Consider the following 16,553-nt stretch of genomic DNA (forward strand, 5'->3'; position numbering starts at 1 on the left):
CGGGCTTGTGTGAGCTAGTCTTAAACTCATGTGTCTATAGGCCGGGCTTGTGTGAGCTAGTCTTAAACCCATGTGTCTATAGGCCGGGCTTGTGTGAGCTAGTCTTAAACCCATGTTTCTATAGGCCGGGCTTGTGTGAGCTAGTCTTAAACCCATGTTTCTATAGGCCGGGCTTGTGTAAGCTAGTCTTAAACTTGTGTCTATAGGCCGGGCTTGTGTGAGCTAGTCTTAAACTTGTGTCTATAGGCCGGGCTTGTGTGAGCTAGTCTTAAACCCATGTGTCTATAGGCCGGGCTTGTGTGAGCTAGTCTTAAACTCATTTGTCTATAAGCCGGGCTTGTGTGAGCTAGTCTTAAACTCATGTGTCTATAAGCCGGGCTTGTGTGAGCTAGTCTTAAACTCGTGTGTCTATAGGCCGGGCTTGTGTGAGCTAGTCTTAAACTCGTGTGTCTATAGGCCGGGCTTGTGTGAGCTAGTCTTAAACTCGTGTGTCTATAGGCCGGGCTTGTGTGAGCTAGTCTTAAACTCGTGTGTCTATAGGCCGGGCTTGTGTGAGCTAGTCTTAAACTCGTGTGTCTATAGGCCGGGCTTGTGTGAGCTAGTCTTAAACTCATGTGTCTATAGGCCGGGCTTGTGTGAGCTAGTCTTAAACTCATGTTTCTATAGGCCGGGCTTGTGTGAGCTAGTCTTAAACCCATGTGTCTATAGGCCGGGCTTGTGTGAGCTAGTCTTAAACCCATGTTTCTATAGGCCGGGCTTGTGTGAGCTAGTCTTAAACTCATGTGTCTATAGGCCGGGCTTGTGTGAGCTAGTCTTAAACTCATGTTTCTATAGGCCGGGCTTGTGTGAGCTAGTCTTAAACCCATGTGTCTATAGGCCGGGCTTGTGTGAGCTAGTCTTAAACCCATGTTTCTATAGGCCGGGCTTGTGTGAGCTAGTCTTAAACTCATGTGTCTATAGGCCGGGCTTGTGTGAGCTAGTCTTAAACCCATGTTTCTATAGGCCGGGCTTGTGTGAGCTAGTCTTAAACTCATGTTTCTATAGGCCGGGCTTGTGTGAGCTAGTCTTAAACCCATGTGTCTATAGGCCGGGCTTGTGTGAGCTAGTCTTAAACCCATGTTTCTATAGGCCGGGCTTGTGTGAGCTAGTCTTAAACTCATGTGTCTATAGGCCGGGCTTGTGTGAGCTAGTCTTAAACTCATGTTTCTATAGGCCGGGCTTGTGTGAGCTAGTCTTAAACCCATGTGTCTATAGGCCGGGCTTGTGTGAGCTAGTCTTAAACCCATGTTTCTATAGGCCGGGCTTGTGTGAGCTAGTCTTAAACTCATGTGTCTATAGGCCGGGCTTGTGTGAGCTAGTCTTAAACCCATGTTTCTATAGGCCGGGCTTGTGTGAGCTAGTCTTAAACCCATGTTTCTATAGGCCGGGCTTGTGTGAGCTAGTCTTAAACCCATGTTTCTATAGGCCGGGCTTGTGTGAGCTAGTCTTAAACCCATGTGTCTATAAGCCGGGCTTGTGTGAGCTAGTCTTAAACCCATGTGTCTATAGGCCGGGCTTGTGTGAGCTAGTCTTAAACCCATGTGTCTATAGGCCGGGCTTGTGTGAGCTAGTCTTAAACCCATGTGTCTATAGGCCGGGCTTGTGTGAGCTAGTCTTAAACCCATGTGTCTATAGGCCGGGCTTGTGTGAGCTAGTCTTAAACCCATGTGTCTATAGGCCGGGCTTGTGTGAGCTAGTCTTAAACCCATGTGTCTATAGGCCGGGCTTGTGTGAGCTAGTCTTAAACTCATGTGTCTATAGGCCGGGCTTGTGTGAGCTAGTCTTAAACCCATGTGTCTATAGGCCGGGCTTGTGTGAGCTAGTCTTAAACCCATGTGTCTATAGGCCGGGCTTGTGTGAGCTAGTCTTAAACCCATGTGTCTATAGGCCGGGCTTGTGTGAGCTAGTCTTAAACCCATGTGTCTATAGGCCGGGCTTGTGTGAGCTAGTCTTAAACCCATGTGTCTATAGGCCGGGCTTGTGTAAGCTAGTCTAACATTGTAATGACGTAATAATGAAGTAATAATGAATAACAGCAGTAATAATGAAGTAATAACAGTAGCAATATTGTTTTAATAAAGTAATAATGAAGTAATAACAGTAGTAATATTGTTTTAATAAAGTAATAATGAAGTAATAACAGTAGTAATAATGAAGTAATAACAGTAGTAATAGTGAAGTAATAACAGTAGTAATATTGTTTTAATAAAGTAATCATGAAGTAATAATAGCAGTAAATCTGTATAAAGACATTATTCTGGGTCACATTAGCACTTTGTGACACTTACTGTTAGCCAGGTCCCAGGCAATATGCTAGTTGTAAATTCAACAACTTTACTTGCTGCTCTTTCACCTTTTCTCTCTCTCACTCACTTCCATAATACCTTGGATACTACAGTCTCCATCCATAACACCTTGGATACTACAGTCTCCATCCATAACACCTTGGATACTACAGTCTCCATCCATAACACCTTGGATACTACAGTCTCCATCCATAACACCTTGGATACTACAGTCTCCATCCATAACACCTTGATACTACAGATACTACAGTCTCCATCCATAACACCTTGGATACTACAGTCTCCATCCATAACACCTTACAGTCTCCATCCATACCTTGGATACTACAGTCTCCATCCATAACACCTTGGATACTACAGTCTCCATCCATAACACCTTGGATACTACAGTCTCCATCCATAACACCTTGGATACTACAGTCTCCATCCATAACACCTTGGATACTACAGTCTCCATCCATAACACCTTGGATACTACAGTCTCCATCCATAACACCTTGGATACTACAGTCTCCATCCATAATACCTTGGATACTACAGTCTCCATCCATAACACCTTGGATACTACAGTCTCCATCCATAACTACAGTCTCCATCCATAACACCTTGGATACTACAGTCTCCATCCATAATAACACCTTGGATACTACAGTCTCCATCCATAACACCTTGGATACTACAGTCTCCATCCATAACACCTTGGATACTACAGTCTCCATCCATAACACCATAACACCTTGGATACTACAGTCTCCATCCATAACACCTTGGATACTACAGTCTCCATCCATAATACCTTGGATACTACAGTCTCCATCCATAACAGGTTGGATACTACAGTCTCCATCCATAACACCTTGGATACTACAGTCTCCATCCATAACAGGTTGGATACTACAGTCTCCATCCATAACACCTTGGATACTACAGTCTCCATCCATAACAGGTTGAATGCCACCCGTCTCGTCTCCGGGTCCTTTTTGACACTCTCTGATACCCATTTTACCATGTTTTCTCTTTCCCAGAGACTTTTTTACACTTTACCTGTATACAGTTGTGCACTAGTGACAATAAAGTTGACCTTTATGACCTTTATGAAGTGGGAGTCCAGAATCTTTTTTTTTATAAAGACCCCCAACATTGTCTCGTTGTCACTCTAGATGCTAGTCCCCTCCCATCCTCCTGTGATGTCATAGCATAGCTCTGTTAAATATATGCATGTGTAGTGTGTTCAATAGACTCATTTGTGTCTCATGGCTGTGTGTGGTAATCCGTGCTGCTTGTCACGGCCGTCCCCTCCATCCTAGTGTGTAGAATTGTAGGATCAGACGTTCACCAGAGATGTTGCTAGTTTAATCATTGTTTTGCTCATGCCAACGTGGTGCTATCAGAGGAAAGGAGACAGTGGTGGGCAAGTATGCAATCAAGTTTTCCTAGTGAACATCCTAGTGAACATCCTAGTGAACATCCTAGTGAACATAGTGGCAGTGTAGGGGATTTAAGGTAAGCGATAACACTCAATCATAATATTGTGTTCAACCCAACAGCTGATCTATCATGCTGAAATCCCAGACATTAGAGAGAGGGGGAAGAGCCTTAAAGCTGTCTGGATATAAGAGAGAGAGAAAAGCATTAGAGCTGTCTGGATATTAGAGAGAGAGAAGAGCATTAGAGCTGTCTGGATATAAGAGAGAGAGAAAAGCATTAGAGCTGTCTGGATATTAGAGAGAGAGAAGAGCATTAGAGCTGTCTGGATATTAGAGAGAGAGAAGAGCATTAGAGCTGTCTGGATATTAGAGAGAGAGAAGAGCCTTAAAGCTGTCTGGATATAAGAGAGAGAGAAAAGCATTAGAGCTGTCTGGATATTAGAGAGAGAGAAGAGCATTAGAGCTGTCTGGATATTAGAGAGAGAGAAGAGCATTAGAGCTGTCTGGATATTAGAGAGAGAGAAGAGCATTAGAGCTGTCTGAATATTAGAGAGAGAGAAGAGCATTAGAGCTGTCTGGATATAAGAGAGAGAGAAAAGCATTAGAGCTGTCTGGATATTAGAGAGAGAGAAGAGCATTAGAGCTGTCTGGATATAAGAGAGAGAGAAAAGCATTAGAGCTGTCTGGATATTAGAGAGAGAGAAGAGCATTAGAGCTGTCTGGATATTAGAGAGAGAGAAGAGCATTAGAGCTGTCTGGATATTAGAGAGAGAGAAGAGCCTTAAAGCTGTCTGGATATAAGAGAGAGAGAAAAGCATTAGAGCTGTCTGGATATTAGAGAGAGAGAAGAGCATTAGAGCTGTCTGGATATTAGAGAGAGAGAAGAGCATTAGAGCTGTCTGGATATTAGAGAGAGAGAAGAGCATTAGAGCTTTCTGGACATTAGAGAGAGAGAAGAGCATTAGAGCTGTCTGGATATTAGAGAGAGAGAAGAGCATTAGAGCTTTCTGGACATTAGAGAGAGAGAAGAGCATTAGAGCTGTCTGGATATTAGAGAGAGAGAAGAGCATTAGAGCTGTCTGGATATTAGAGAGAGAGAAGAGCATTAGAGCTGTCTGGATATTAGAGAGAGAGAAGAGCATTAGAGCTGTCTGGATATTAGAGAGAGAGAAGAGCATTAGAGCTGTCTGGATATTAGAGAGAGAGAAGAGCATTAGAGCTGTCTGGATATTAGAGAGAGAGAAGAGCATTAGAGCTTTCTGGACATTAGAGAGAGAGAAGAGCATTAGAGCTGTCTGGATATTAGAGAGAGAGAAGAGCATTAGAGCTTTCTGGACATTAGAGAGAGAGAAGAGCATTAGAGCTGTCTGGATATTAGAGAGAGAGAAGAGCATTAGAGCTTTCTGGACATTAGAGAAAGAGAAGAGCATTAGAGCTGTCTGGATATTAGAGAGAGAGAAGAGCATTAGAGCTGTCTGGATATTAGAGAGAGAGAAGAGCATTAGAGCTGTCTGGATATTAGAGGGAGAGAAGAGCATTAGAGCTTTCTGGATATTAGAGAGAGAGAGAAGAGCATTAGAGCTGTCTGGATATTAGAGAGAGAGAAGAGCATTAGAGCTGTCTGAATATTAGAGCGAGTGAAGAGCATTAGAACTGTCTGGACATTAGAGACATGAAACATGCTGCAGATATTTATAGATTTAATTTAACTTCTTCAGCTGACTCTCTTTCTCATCCCCCTCTCCATTCCGTCAATAGGGGTGGTGTCCAACAGCCCTCATCTCTCCGCCTCCTCCGTTAACTCCCAGGGCATTGTCAACGGTCAGAAGCCGGTCGAACTCTGTGGTCACAGTCCGGACGTTCGGCAGCCCTCCCCCTTCACCAGTCCCTTGCTCAACGACTCCGGCAGTGTGCGCGCCGACGATGAAGACGAGGTTGGGAGGAAGGTTTGTGTTCCAGAGAGGGCCCTATGTGACAGGACTACAGCTAGAAAGGCATTGATGTGCCTCATTGTGGTTTTAAATCTCCAATTACCATCACCTGCTTCAAAGAGGCTCCAGTCACATACAGTAGTACCTACAATAGCAGAGGACTGAGATTACCTGGCCTAAATAACTCTCCACAGGGGCGAGTGCTGGGTACTCTGTACCAAGTCTGATGTAACAGGGCTACATGTCGTAACACTGGAATTGATTATTCAAAATGTGAAAAAATGACCCATGACACAGTAGTGTTGTCTCTGCACAGTTAAAAGAGTATGTTTTACTTTCCTTCACAGAGGTTCCCTACCGACAAGGCCTACTTTATCGCCAAGGAGCTGCTGACCACAGAGAGGACCTATCTGAAGGACCTGGAGGTGGTGACTGTGGTAAGGGCACATCACCAGATAGATTATTCCGCTCTCTCTCTTTCTCTATATAAAAATAAATATGAACAAATTCCAACGGGGCTATACATTTGGGGGAGGTTTTTTTGTCTTCTGAGTAGCCTCATTTGACTGTCAAAAATAAAATGAAACCATCTAGTGTTCAGAGAAATAACAACACAATGTCAAATACAGGTAGCCTCAAATAATTAACATCCAATCACATTATACCTTTATTTAACTAGGCAAGTCAGTTAAGAACAAATTCTTATTTTCAATGACAGCCTAGGAACAGTGGGTTAACTGCCTTGTTCAGGGGCAGAACGACAGATTGTGTACCTTGTCAGCTCGGGGATTTGAACTTACAACCTTTTGGTTACTAGTCCAACGCTCTAACCACTAGGCTACCCTGCCGCCCCACATGTGCAAAAGTACTATCTCACAACTCAATGAAACCTTCACTCTTGTGCAGACATTTAGAAATGAAGCGTGCCAATTTGAAAAATAAACCACAGGAATTTCTGAGTGAGAACTAAGACACCTTTCGAATAGTAAGACAGGTATAAAAGCAACAGATACCATTAATAAGAAGGGGCTAGAAGCATCTTATATGGTGAGCTACTGAGTGGGAAGGACAGGCAAGCCCCATGCTATTGTGGATGACTTCATTATTCCTGCCGTCACGGCTGGGACAATGCTCGGGGAAAAGGCCCAAAAACTATACAGACAATGGCTTCATCAAACAACACTGTTTCATGACACATCAGTGACCATGGCAGGAGATGTTTTGAAACAATAACTACTTCGCATACAAGCCAGTGAATTATATGCGTTACAGCTGGATGAGTCAACAGGCGTGGAGGGCCTGGCACAGCTCCTGGTATATGTCTGTTACAGCTGGATGAGTCAACAGACGTGGAGGGCCTGGCACAGCCCCTGGTATATGTCTGTTACAGCTGGATGAGTCAACAGACGTGGAGGGCCTGGCACAGCTCCTGGTATATGTCTGTTACAGCTGGATGAGTCAACAGACGTGGAGGGCCTGGCACAGCTCCTGGTATATGTCTGTTACAGCTGGATGAGTCAACAGACGTGGAGGGCCTGGCACAGCCCCTGGTATATGTCTGTTACAGCTGGATGAGTCAACAGACGTTGAGGGCCTGGCACAGCTCCTGGTATATGTCTGTTACAGCTGGATGAGTCAACAGACGTGGAGGGCCTGGCACAGCTCCTGGTATATGTCTGTTACAGCTGGATGAGTCAACAGACGTGGAGGGCCTGGCACAGCCCCTGGTATATGTCTGTTACAGCTGGATGAGTCAACAGACGTGGAGGGCCTGGCACAGCTCCTGGTATATGTCTGTTACAGCTGGATGAGTCAACAGACGTGGAGGGCCTGGCACAGCTCCTGGTATATGTCTGTTACAGCTGGATGAGTCAACAGACGTGGAAGGCCTGGCACAGCTCCTGGTATATGTCTGTTACAGCTGGATGAGTCAACAGACGTGGAGGGCCTGGCACAGCTCCTGGTATATGTCTGTTACAGCTGGATGAGTCAACAGACGTGGAGGGCCTGGCACAGCTCCTGGTATATGTCTGTTACAGCTGGATGAGTCAACAGACGTGGAGGGCCTGGCACAGCCCCTGGTATATGTCTGTTACAGCTGGATGAGTCAACAGACGTGGAGGGCCTGGCACAGCCCCTGGTATATGTCTGTTACAGCTGGATGAGTCAACAGACGTGGAGGGCCTGGCACAGCTCCTGGTATATGTCTGTTACAGCTGGATGAGTCAACAGACGTGGAGGGCCTGGCACAGCTCCTGGTATATGTCTGTTACAGCTGGATGAGTCAACAGACGTGGAGGGCCTGGCACAGCCCCTGGTATATGTCTGTTACAGCTGGATGAGTCAACAGACGTGGAGGGCCTGGCACAGCCCCTGGTATATGTCTGTTACAGCTGGATGAGTCAACAGACGTGGAGGGCCTGGCACAGCTCCTGGTATATGTCTGTTACAGCTGGATGAGTCAACAGACGTGGAGGGCCTGGCACAGCTCCTGGTATATGTCTGTTACAGCTGGATGAGTCAACAGACGTGGAGGGCCTGGCACAGCCCCTGGTATATGTCTGTTACAGCTGGATGAGTCAACAGATGTGGAGGGCCTGGCACAGCCCCTGGTATATGTCTGTTACAGCTGGATGAGTCAACAGACGTGGAGGGCCTGGCACAGCCCCTGGTATATGTCTGTTACAGCTGGATGAGTCAACAGACGTGGAGGGCCTGGCACAGCCCCTGGTATATGTCTGTTACAGCTGGATGAGTCAACAGACGTGGAGGGCCTGGCACAGCCCCTGGTATATGTCTGTTACAGCTGGATGAGTCAACAGACGTGGAGAGCCTGGCACAGCTCCTGGTATATGTCTGTTACAGCTGGATGAGTCAACAGACGTGGAGGGCCTGGCACAGCTCCTGGTATATGTCTGTTACAGCTGGATGAGTCAACAGACGTGGAGGGCCTGGCACAGCCCCTGGTATATGTCTGTTACAGCTGGATGAGTCAACAGACGTGGAGGGCCTGGCACAGCTCCTGGTATATGTCTGTTACAGCTGGATGAGTCAACAGACGTGGAGGGCCTGGCACAGCCCCTGGTATATGTCTGTTACAGCTGGATGAGTCAACAGACGTGGAGGGCCTGGCACAGCTCCTGGTATATGTCTGTTACAGCTGGATGAGTCAACAGACGTGGAGGGCCTGGCACAGCTCCTGGTATATGTCTGTTACAGCTGGATGAGTCAACAGACGTGGAAGGCCTGGCACAGCTCCTGGTATATGTCTGTTACAGCTGGATGAGTCAACAGACGTGGAGGGCCTGGCACAGCTTACTGGTATATGTCTGTTACAGCTGAATGAGTCAACAGACATGGCGGGCCTGGCACAGCTCCTGGTATATGTCTGTTACAGCTGGATGAGTCAACAGGGCCTGACACAGCTCCTGGTATATGTCTGTTACAGCTGAATGAGTCAACAGGGCCTGGCACAGCTCCTGGTATATGTCTGTTATGTTTATGGGGGGTCAATTAAGGAAGATATCCTCTTCTGCAAACCACTGGAAACCAGGACAACAGGAGAGGATATTTTTAAAGTACTGGACAGCTTTGTGACATCAAATGGACTTTGGTGGGCAAGAAAGAGCTTTTGGACAATACAGTGAAAGGGGTTAACTTTGTTAAAGCAAGGCCCTTGAACTGTATATTCGGCAACCATGTAATGCTTTTACAACATACAGAAGTGTGCTGGTTATCAAGGGGCAAAGTATTGACACATTTGTATTTTTCTATTGAGAAACAAGATTAAAGTTAAATATATTCAACGTGCAGGACAAAATTGAGGCTATGATTAAGAAGCTCTTCTCTGCAGGTACTTTCCCAAAACGGATGACACAAACAATTTGATTTGTTATCCCTTTCATGCCCTGCCTCCAGTCCACTTACAGATATCTGAACAAGAGAGCCTTATCGAAATTGCATCAAGCGGTTCTGTGAAAATGTAATTTAATCAGAAGCCACTGCCAGATTTCTGGATACGGCTGCGCTCAGAGTATCCTGCGTTGACAAATCGCGCTGTTACGACACTGATGCCCTCTGCAACCACGTACCTATGTGAGAGTGGATTCTCGGCCCTCACTAGCATGAAAACTAAATACAGGCACAGACTGTGTGTGGAAAATGATTTAAGACTGAGACTCTCTCCAATACAACCCAACATTGCAGAGTTATGTGCATCCTTTCAAGCACATCCTTCTCATTAACCTGTGGTGACAAATAAGGTTTTATATGTAAAATGGCTAAATAAAGATCTCAATGATTGATTATTATTATTATATTATTATTTGTGCCCTGGTCCTATAAGAGCTCTATGTCACTTCCCACGAGCCGTGTTGTGTCAAAAACTCACACGCCTTCTTATGTTTAATAAATGTATCGTAAAGTGTGTGTGTGGCAGGCTTACAATAATGGCAAAAAACAACATTTGAGAGTATGCTGCCCCTGGTGCTAGAGGGGGTACGCAGCTGGAGGTTGAATGTTTGAAGGGGTACGGGACTGTAAAAAGTTTGGGAACCGTCCGTCCTGCAGTACCGTACCTCCCTCCTACAGTACCGTACCTCCTCCTCTCCTGCAGTACCGTACCTCCTCCTCTCCTACAGTACCGTACCTCCTCCTCTCCTGCAGTACCGTACCTCCTCCTCTCCTGCAGTACCGTACCTCCTCCTCTCCTACAGTACCGTACCTCCTCCTCTCCTACAGTACCGTACCTCCTCCTCTCCTGCAGTACCGTACCTCCTCCTCTCCTACAGTACCGTACCTCCTCCTCTCCTACAGTACCGTACCTCCTCCTCTCCTGCAGTACCGTACCTCCTCTCCTGCAGTACCGTACCTCCTCCTCTCCTGCAGTACCGTACCTCCTCCTCTCCTGCAGTAACGTACTTCCCTCCTACAGTACCGTACCTCCTCCTCTCCTGCAGTACCGTACCTCCTCCTCTCCTACAGTACCGTACCTCCTCCTCTCCTGCAGTACTGTACCTCCTCCTCTCCTACAGTACCGTACCTCCTCCTCTCCTGCAGTACCGTACCTCCTCCTCTCCTACAGTACCGTACTTCCCTCCTACAGTACCGTACCTCCTCCTCTCCTACAGTACCGTACCTCCTCCTGTCCTACAGTACCGTACCTCCTCCTCTCCTGCAGTACCGTACCTCCTCCTCTCCTGGAGTACCGTACCTCCTCCTCTCCTACAGTACCGTACTTCCCTCCTACAGTACCGTACCTCCTCCTCTCCTACAGTACCGTACCTCCTCCTCTCCTACAGTACCGTACTTCCCTCCTACAGTACCGTACCTCCTCCTCTCCTGCAGTACTGTACCTCCTCCTCTCCTACAGTACCGTACCTCCTCCTCTCCTACAGTACCGTACTTCCCTCCTACAGTACCGTACCTCCTCCTCTCCTGCAGTACCGTACCTCCTCCTCTCCTACAGTACCGTACCTCCTCCTCTCCTGCAGTACCGTACCTCCTCCTCTCCTACAGTACCGTACGTCCTCTCCTGCAGTACCGTACCTCCTCTCCTACAGTACCGTACCTCCTCTCCTACAGTACCGTACCTCCTCCTCTCCTACAGTACCGTACCACCTCAACAGGAACAATGGTGGCCCTCTTGAAGCATGTGGGAACAGCAGACTGGTATAGGGATTGATTGAATATGTCCGTAAACACACCGGCCAGCTGGTCTGCGCATGCTCGGAGGGCGCGGCTGGGGATGCCGTCTGGGCCTGCAGCCTTGCGAGGGTTAACACGTTTAAATGTCTTACTCACCTTGGCTGCAGTGAAGGAGAGACCGCATGTTTCCGTTGCAGGCCGTGTCAGTGGCACTGTATTGTCCTCAAAGCGGGCAAAAAAGTTATTTAGTCTGCCTGGGAGCAAGACATCCTGGTCCGTGACTGGGCTGGATTTCATCTTGTAGTCCGCGGGAGGAGGGTCTCGAGGCTGATTCTGTAGACCCTGCCACATGCCTCTTGTGTCTGAGCCATTGAATTGAGATTCCACTTTGTCTCTGTACTGACGCTTAGCTAGTTTAATAGCCTTGCGGAGGGACTAGCTGCACTGTTTGTATTCAGTCATGTTGCCAGACACCTTGCCCTGATTAAAAGCAGTGGTTCGCGCTTTCAGTTTCACGCGAATGCTGCCATCAATCCACGGTTTCTGGTTAGGGAATGTTTTTATCGTTGCTATGGGAACGACATCTTCGACGCACGTTCTAATGAACTCGCACACCGAATCAGCGTATTCGTCAATATTCCCATCTGACGCAATACGAAACATGTCCCAGTCCACGTGATGGAAGCAGTCTTGGAGTGTAGAGTCAGCTTGGTCTGACCAGCGTTGGACAGACCTCAGCGTGGGAGCCTCTTGTTTTAATTTCTGCCTGTAGGCAGGGATCAGCAAAATGGAGTCGTGGTCAGCTTTTCCGAAAGGGGGGGCGGGGCAGGGCCTTATATGCGTCGCGGAAGTTAGAGTAACAATGATCCAAGGTTTTACCACCCCTGGTTATGCTGATAAAATTTAGGGAGTCTTGTTTTCAGATTGGCTTTGTTAAAATCCCCAGCTACAATGAATGCAGCCTCCGGATAAATGTTTTCCAGTTTGCAAAGAGTTAAATAAAGTTCGTTCAGAGCCATCGATGTGTCTGCTTGGGGGGGGGGGGATATATACGGCTGTGATTATAATCGAAGAGAATTCTCTTGGAAGATAATGCGGTCTACATTTGATTGTGAGGAATTCTAAATCAGGTGAACAGAAGGATTTGAGTTCCTGTATGTTTCCTTCATCACACCATGTCCCGTTAGTCATGAGGCATACGCCCCCGCCACTCTTCTTACCAGAGAGATGTTTGTTTCTGTCGGCGCGATGCGTGGAGAAACCCGTTGGCTGCACCGCCCTGGATAGCGTCTTCCCAGTAAGCCATGTTTCCGTAAAGCAGAGAACGTTGCAGTCTCTGATGTCCCTCTGGAATGCCACCCTTGCTCGGATTTCATCAACCTTGTTGTCGAGAGACTGGACATTGGCAAGAAGAATACTGGGAAGTGGTGCGCGATGTGCCCTTTTTCGGAGTCTGACCAGAACACCGCCGCGTTTCCCTCTTTTTCGGAGTCGTTTCCTTGGGTCGCTGCATGCGATCCATTCCGTTGTCCTGTTTGTAAGGCAGAACACAGGATCCGCGTCGCGGAAAACATATTCTTGGTCGGACTGATGGTGAGTTGACGCTGATCTTATATTCAGTAGTTCTTCTCGACTGTATGTAATGAAACCTAAGATGACCTGGGGTACTAATGTAAGAAATAACACGGAAAAAACAAAAAACTGCATAGTTTCCTAGGAACGCGAAGCGAGGCGGCCATCTCAGTCGGCGCCGGAAGTGTTGAGGTATTTTGGCAGAAGCACGTGCAGATTGTAATGCAGTCCAAGCTCCTAGTCCACCAGAACCCACTGTTTTTCACCTCATCAGACTGCAAGTCCTCATTTAACTACTGGCAATTGACAACGTCACTATTTACACAATGGAGTGTGTGTGTGTGTGTGTGTGTGTGTGTGTGTGTGTGTGTGTGTGTGTGTGTGTGTGTGTGTGTGTGTGTGTGTGTGTGTGTGTGTGTGTGTGTGTGTGTGTGTGTGTGTGTGTGTGTGTGTGTGTGTGTGTGTGTGTGTGTGTGTGTGTGTGTGTGTCATCCCAGTCTTTTCAGGACTCGGTGGGTAAAGACGAAGCAGTGCCGGACTCCCTGAAGAGCACCATCTTCACCAACTTTGCACCTCTGTACAGGTTTCAGTCCGTCTTCCTCAGAGAGGTGGAGCAGAGACTGGCTCTATGGTGAGATGGCACATCACAATCACCCACAATGATGTATGTATTTTGTAGTTCAGGCTATTTTCTCTCAAAATGTCACTCCCACTTAGCCTCGTTTTATTTGCGTTAAGACCCTCTTGGATTAAGAACACAGTTTGTAGTTTGGTTTGGTTTGGGTTTTCATTGATCCTGGGTATTGACATTCATTCTGGGAAGCCTCATCACAGAGACACACACGCCTCCTGTGGAGCTGGGGTTTCTATAGCAACAATCGCGCTGCATCAAGCCACTTCTTCTCCTCCTAGCCCCGTGGGTTATTCCACTGTCTGCTCCTCTAAATGATGTGGTCCCTACGTCAGAGCCCCGACTGGCAGACTGTCACGACTACAGACATCATACTGTCCAGCTTTATTACAAGACTAAACCACAGAGCAAGAGACAGAACTCCAAGGAAGAGATGACATGTGTTTTCACACAAAACACGGCCGACATCTGGCCCAAAGGCAAACGAGATGACCAACTACGGAGCACAGATACATTGCCATCTACTTTTAAAATGTGATGTACAGTTGGCTTATTTTAGCCCTCTCTTGATCTTAGATTAAAGAGCTGGTAGTGGGATGTGTGAGTGGACAGGGGTTGCACCTCAACGGAACGACATTCAGAACATCCTCTCTCGGTTTTGTATTAACCTCCCCATAATGTATTGGTTGATATTTTGAATGAAAGAGTATTGAGAACGATGTCAGTTCACATGGTGCTGAATCTAGTCGTCAACTGAAATTCATGCTCAAGAACGACACCTGCTGGTGGTGTTCAGCAGTGCAGGTAAAGGTTAACCATTTCATTGGAATTCCCTTGCATAATTGTCTACATGAATATGAAATGTGACTTTAAGTGCTTAAAATACACACACACACTAGCACTAAACTGTTCCAAAGAAATAAACGTACTGTTTTATTTTAGGGAAGGGTGCTCCAATGCCCACATCAAAGGAGACTACCAGCGCATCGGGGATGTCATGCTGAAGCACCTACAGGGACTGAAGGTGTGTGCACCTCTTTCACATTATTGCACTTGTTATGTACTTCACTATGTATCTGCACCACTCCTCGAAGAACAAATATATGCTGCCTTGTGTAAAGTCTGCCTGTAGCCCTACTCCAGGGGACTGCTCGCTCTGTGGCTGACCCGTAGCTTCTCCTAGCCTGTCGTATGTGTGTGATATGGTCGTGCAAATATGTTCGTTCTGCTGTACTTTATTCTATTCCCTCTTCTACTCTGCTCTACTCTACTCTGCTCTATTCTACTCTATTCTACTCTATTCTACTCTGCTCTACTCTGCTCTATTCTACTCTACTCTATTCTACTCTATTCTACTCTATTCTACTCTGCTCTATTCTACTCTATTCTACTCTACTCTGCTCTATTCTACTCTACTCTGCTCTATTCTACTCTACTCTGCTCTATTGTACTCTACTCTATTCTACTCTATTCTACTCTATTCTACTCTATTCTACTCTACTCTGCTCTATTCTACTCTATTCTACTCTGCTCTACTCTGCTCTATTCTACTCTACTCTATTCTACTCTATTCTACTCTATTCTCATCTACTCTGCTCTATTCTACTCTACTCTGCTCTATTCTACTCTACTCTATTCTACTCTACTTTATTGTATTATACTATACTCTATTCTACTCTCTTCTACTCTATTCTACTCTACTCTAATATATAATTTTCTAGCCACTGACAGCCCACCTTCAGAAGCACTCGGAGGCCCTAGTGGAGCTGGAGAAGGCATGCCGGGGTTCCCCGCGGCTGGAGGGGCTGGTCCGGGACTTTGAGCTGCAGAAGGTGTGCTACATCCCCCTCAACGTGTTCATCCTCCGGCCCCTGCACCGCCTCATGCATTACAAGCAGATCCTGGAGCGCCTCTGCAAACACTACCCGCCCGCACATGTGGACTTCAGGGACTGCAGAGGTAACTGTTACTGTTCTGTACACAGTCAGAACTATCAGACTGAAGCAGGCTATCTATGTCCTACTGGTGCAGTCGAGGTCCTCCTGGTGCAGTCGAGGGCCTCCTGGTGCAGTCGAGGGCCTCCTGGTGCAGTCGAGGGCCTCCTGGTGCAGTCGAGGGCCTACTGGTGCAGTTGAGGGCCTACTGGTGCAGTTGAGGGCCTCCTGGTGCAGTTGAGGTCTATGACATCATAAATTACTGTTGTTTCTAATTGAATGGCCTCTCCTCTAGCTGCACTGGCAGACGTGTCAGAGGTGGTGTCCCAGCTCCATGGAAGCATGATGAAGATGGAGAACTTTCAGAAGCTGCTGGAGCTTATGAAGGATTTGATTGGCATCGACAATCTAGTCACTCCAGGGCGGGTGAGTTCAAGGAGAGACCGGACTCCATCCCAAATGGGAGCCTATTCCCTATATAGTGCACTACTTTTGATCTGGGCCCTATTCAAAAGTAGTGCACTATGTAGGGAATATCCCCATATCAACAGTTTGCAGAAGCAAGTTTGAAGCACTCCTTTTGTTTTGTCAGTTGTTTTATGTCTTTCTGAGTTGTTGTCTTTCTCTGAGACTTGACTTGGGATGTTGTGTTTGACTTGGGATGTTGTGTTTGACTTGGGATGTTGTGATTGATTTGGGATTTTGAGATTGACTTGGGATGTTGTGATTGACTTGGGATGTTGTGTTTGATTTGGGATGTTGTGTTTGATTTCGGATTTTGGGATTGATTTGGGATGTTGTGTTTGACTTGGGATGTTGTGTTTGACTTGGGATGTTGTGATTGACTTGGGATGTTGTGTTTGACTTGGGATGTTGTGATTGACTTGGGTGTTTGTAATTGATGTAGGATGTTGTGTTTGACTTGGGATGTTGTGTTTGACTTGGGATGTTGTGTTTGACATGGGATGAATGGTTTGACTTGGGATGTTGTGATTGACTTGGGATGTTGTGTTTGACTTGGGATGTTGTGTTTGACTTGGGATGTTGTGTTTGACATGGGATGAATG

At 46.8% G+C, this 16,553-nt stretch overlaps 1 protein-coding gene across 5 annotated transcripts in view; it reads left to right on the plus strand.

Moving 5' to 3' along the window:
* The window catches only part of LOC123993745 (FERM, ARHGEF and pleckstrin domain-containing protein 1-like), a 131,211-nt gene that overhangs the window by 94,525 nt on the left and 20,133 nt on the right, over positions 1–16,553 (plus strand). For all 5 annotated transcript variants that reach the window (XR_006831755.1, XM_046298532.1, XM_046297263.1 and 2 more), the window contains 6 exons: positions 5,531–5,718; positions 6,051–6,140; positions 13,419–13,552; positions 14,495–14,576; positions 15,274–15,511; positions 15,782–15,912. Coding sequence is in view for 4 of the 5 variants with exons in the window: in XM_046298532.1 (XP_046154488.1) it covers positions 5,531–5,718; positions 6,051–6,140; positions 13,419–13,552; positions 14,495–14,576; positions 15,274–15,511; positions 15,782–15,912 (863 nt within the window). In the remaining variant the exon portion in view is untranslated. The remainder of the gene's footprint in view (positions 1–5,530; positions 5,719–6,050; positions 6,141–13,418; positions 13,553–14,494; positions 14,577–15,273; positions 15,512–15,781; positions 15,913–16,553) is intronic.

Source organism: Oncorhynchus gorbuscha, linkage group LG01 (assembly GCF_021184085.1).
Source record: "Oncorhynchus gorbuscha isolate QuinsamMale2020 ecotype Even-year linkage group LG01, OgorEven_v1.0, whole genome shotgun sequence".
NCBI classification, from domain to species: Eukaryota; Metazoa; Chordata; class Actinopteri; order Salmoniformes; family Salmonidae; genus Oncorhynchus; species Oncorhynchus gorbuscha.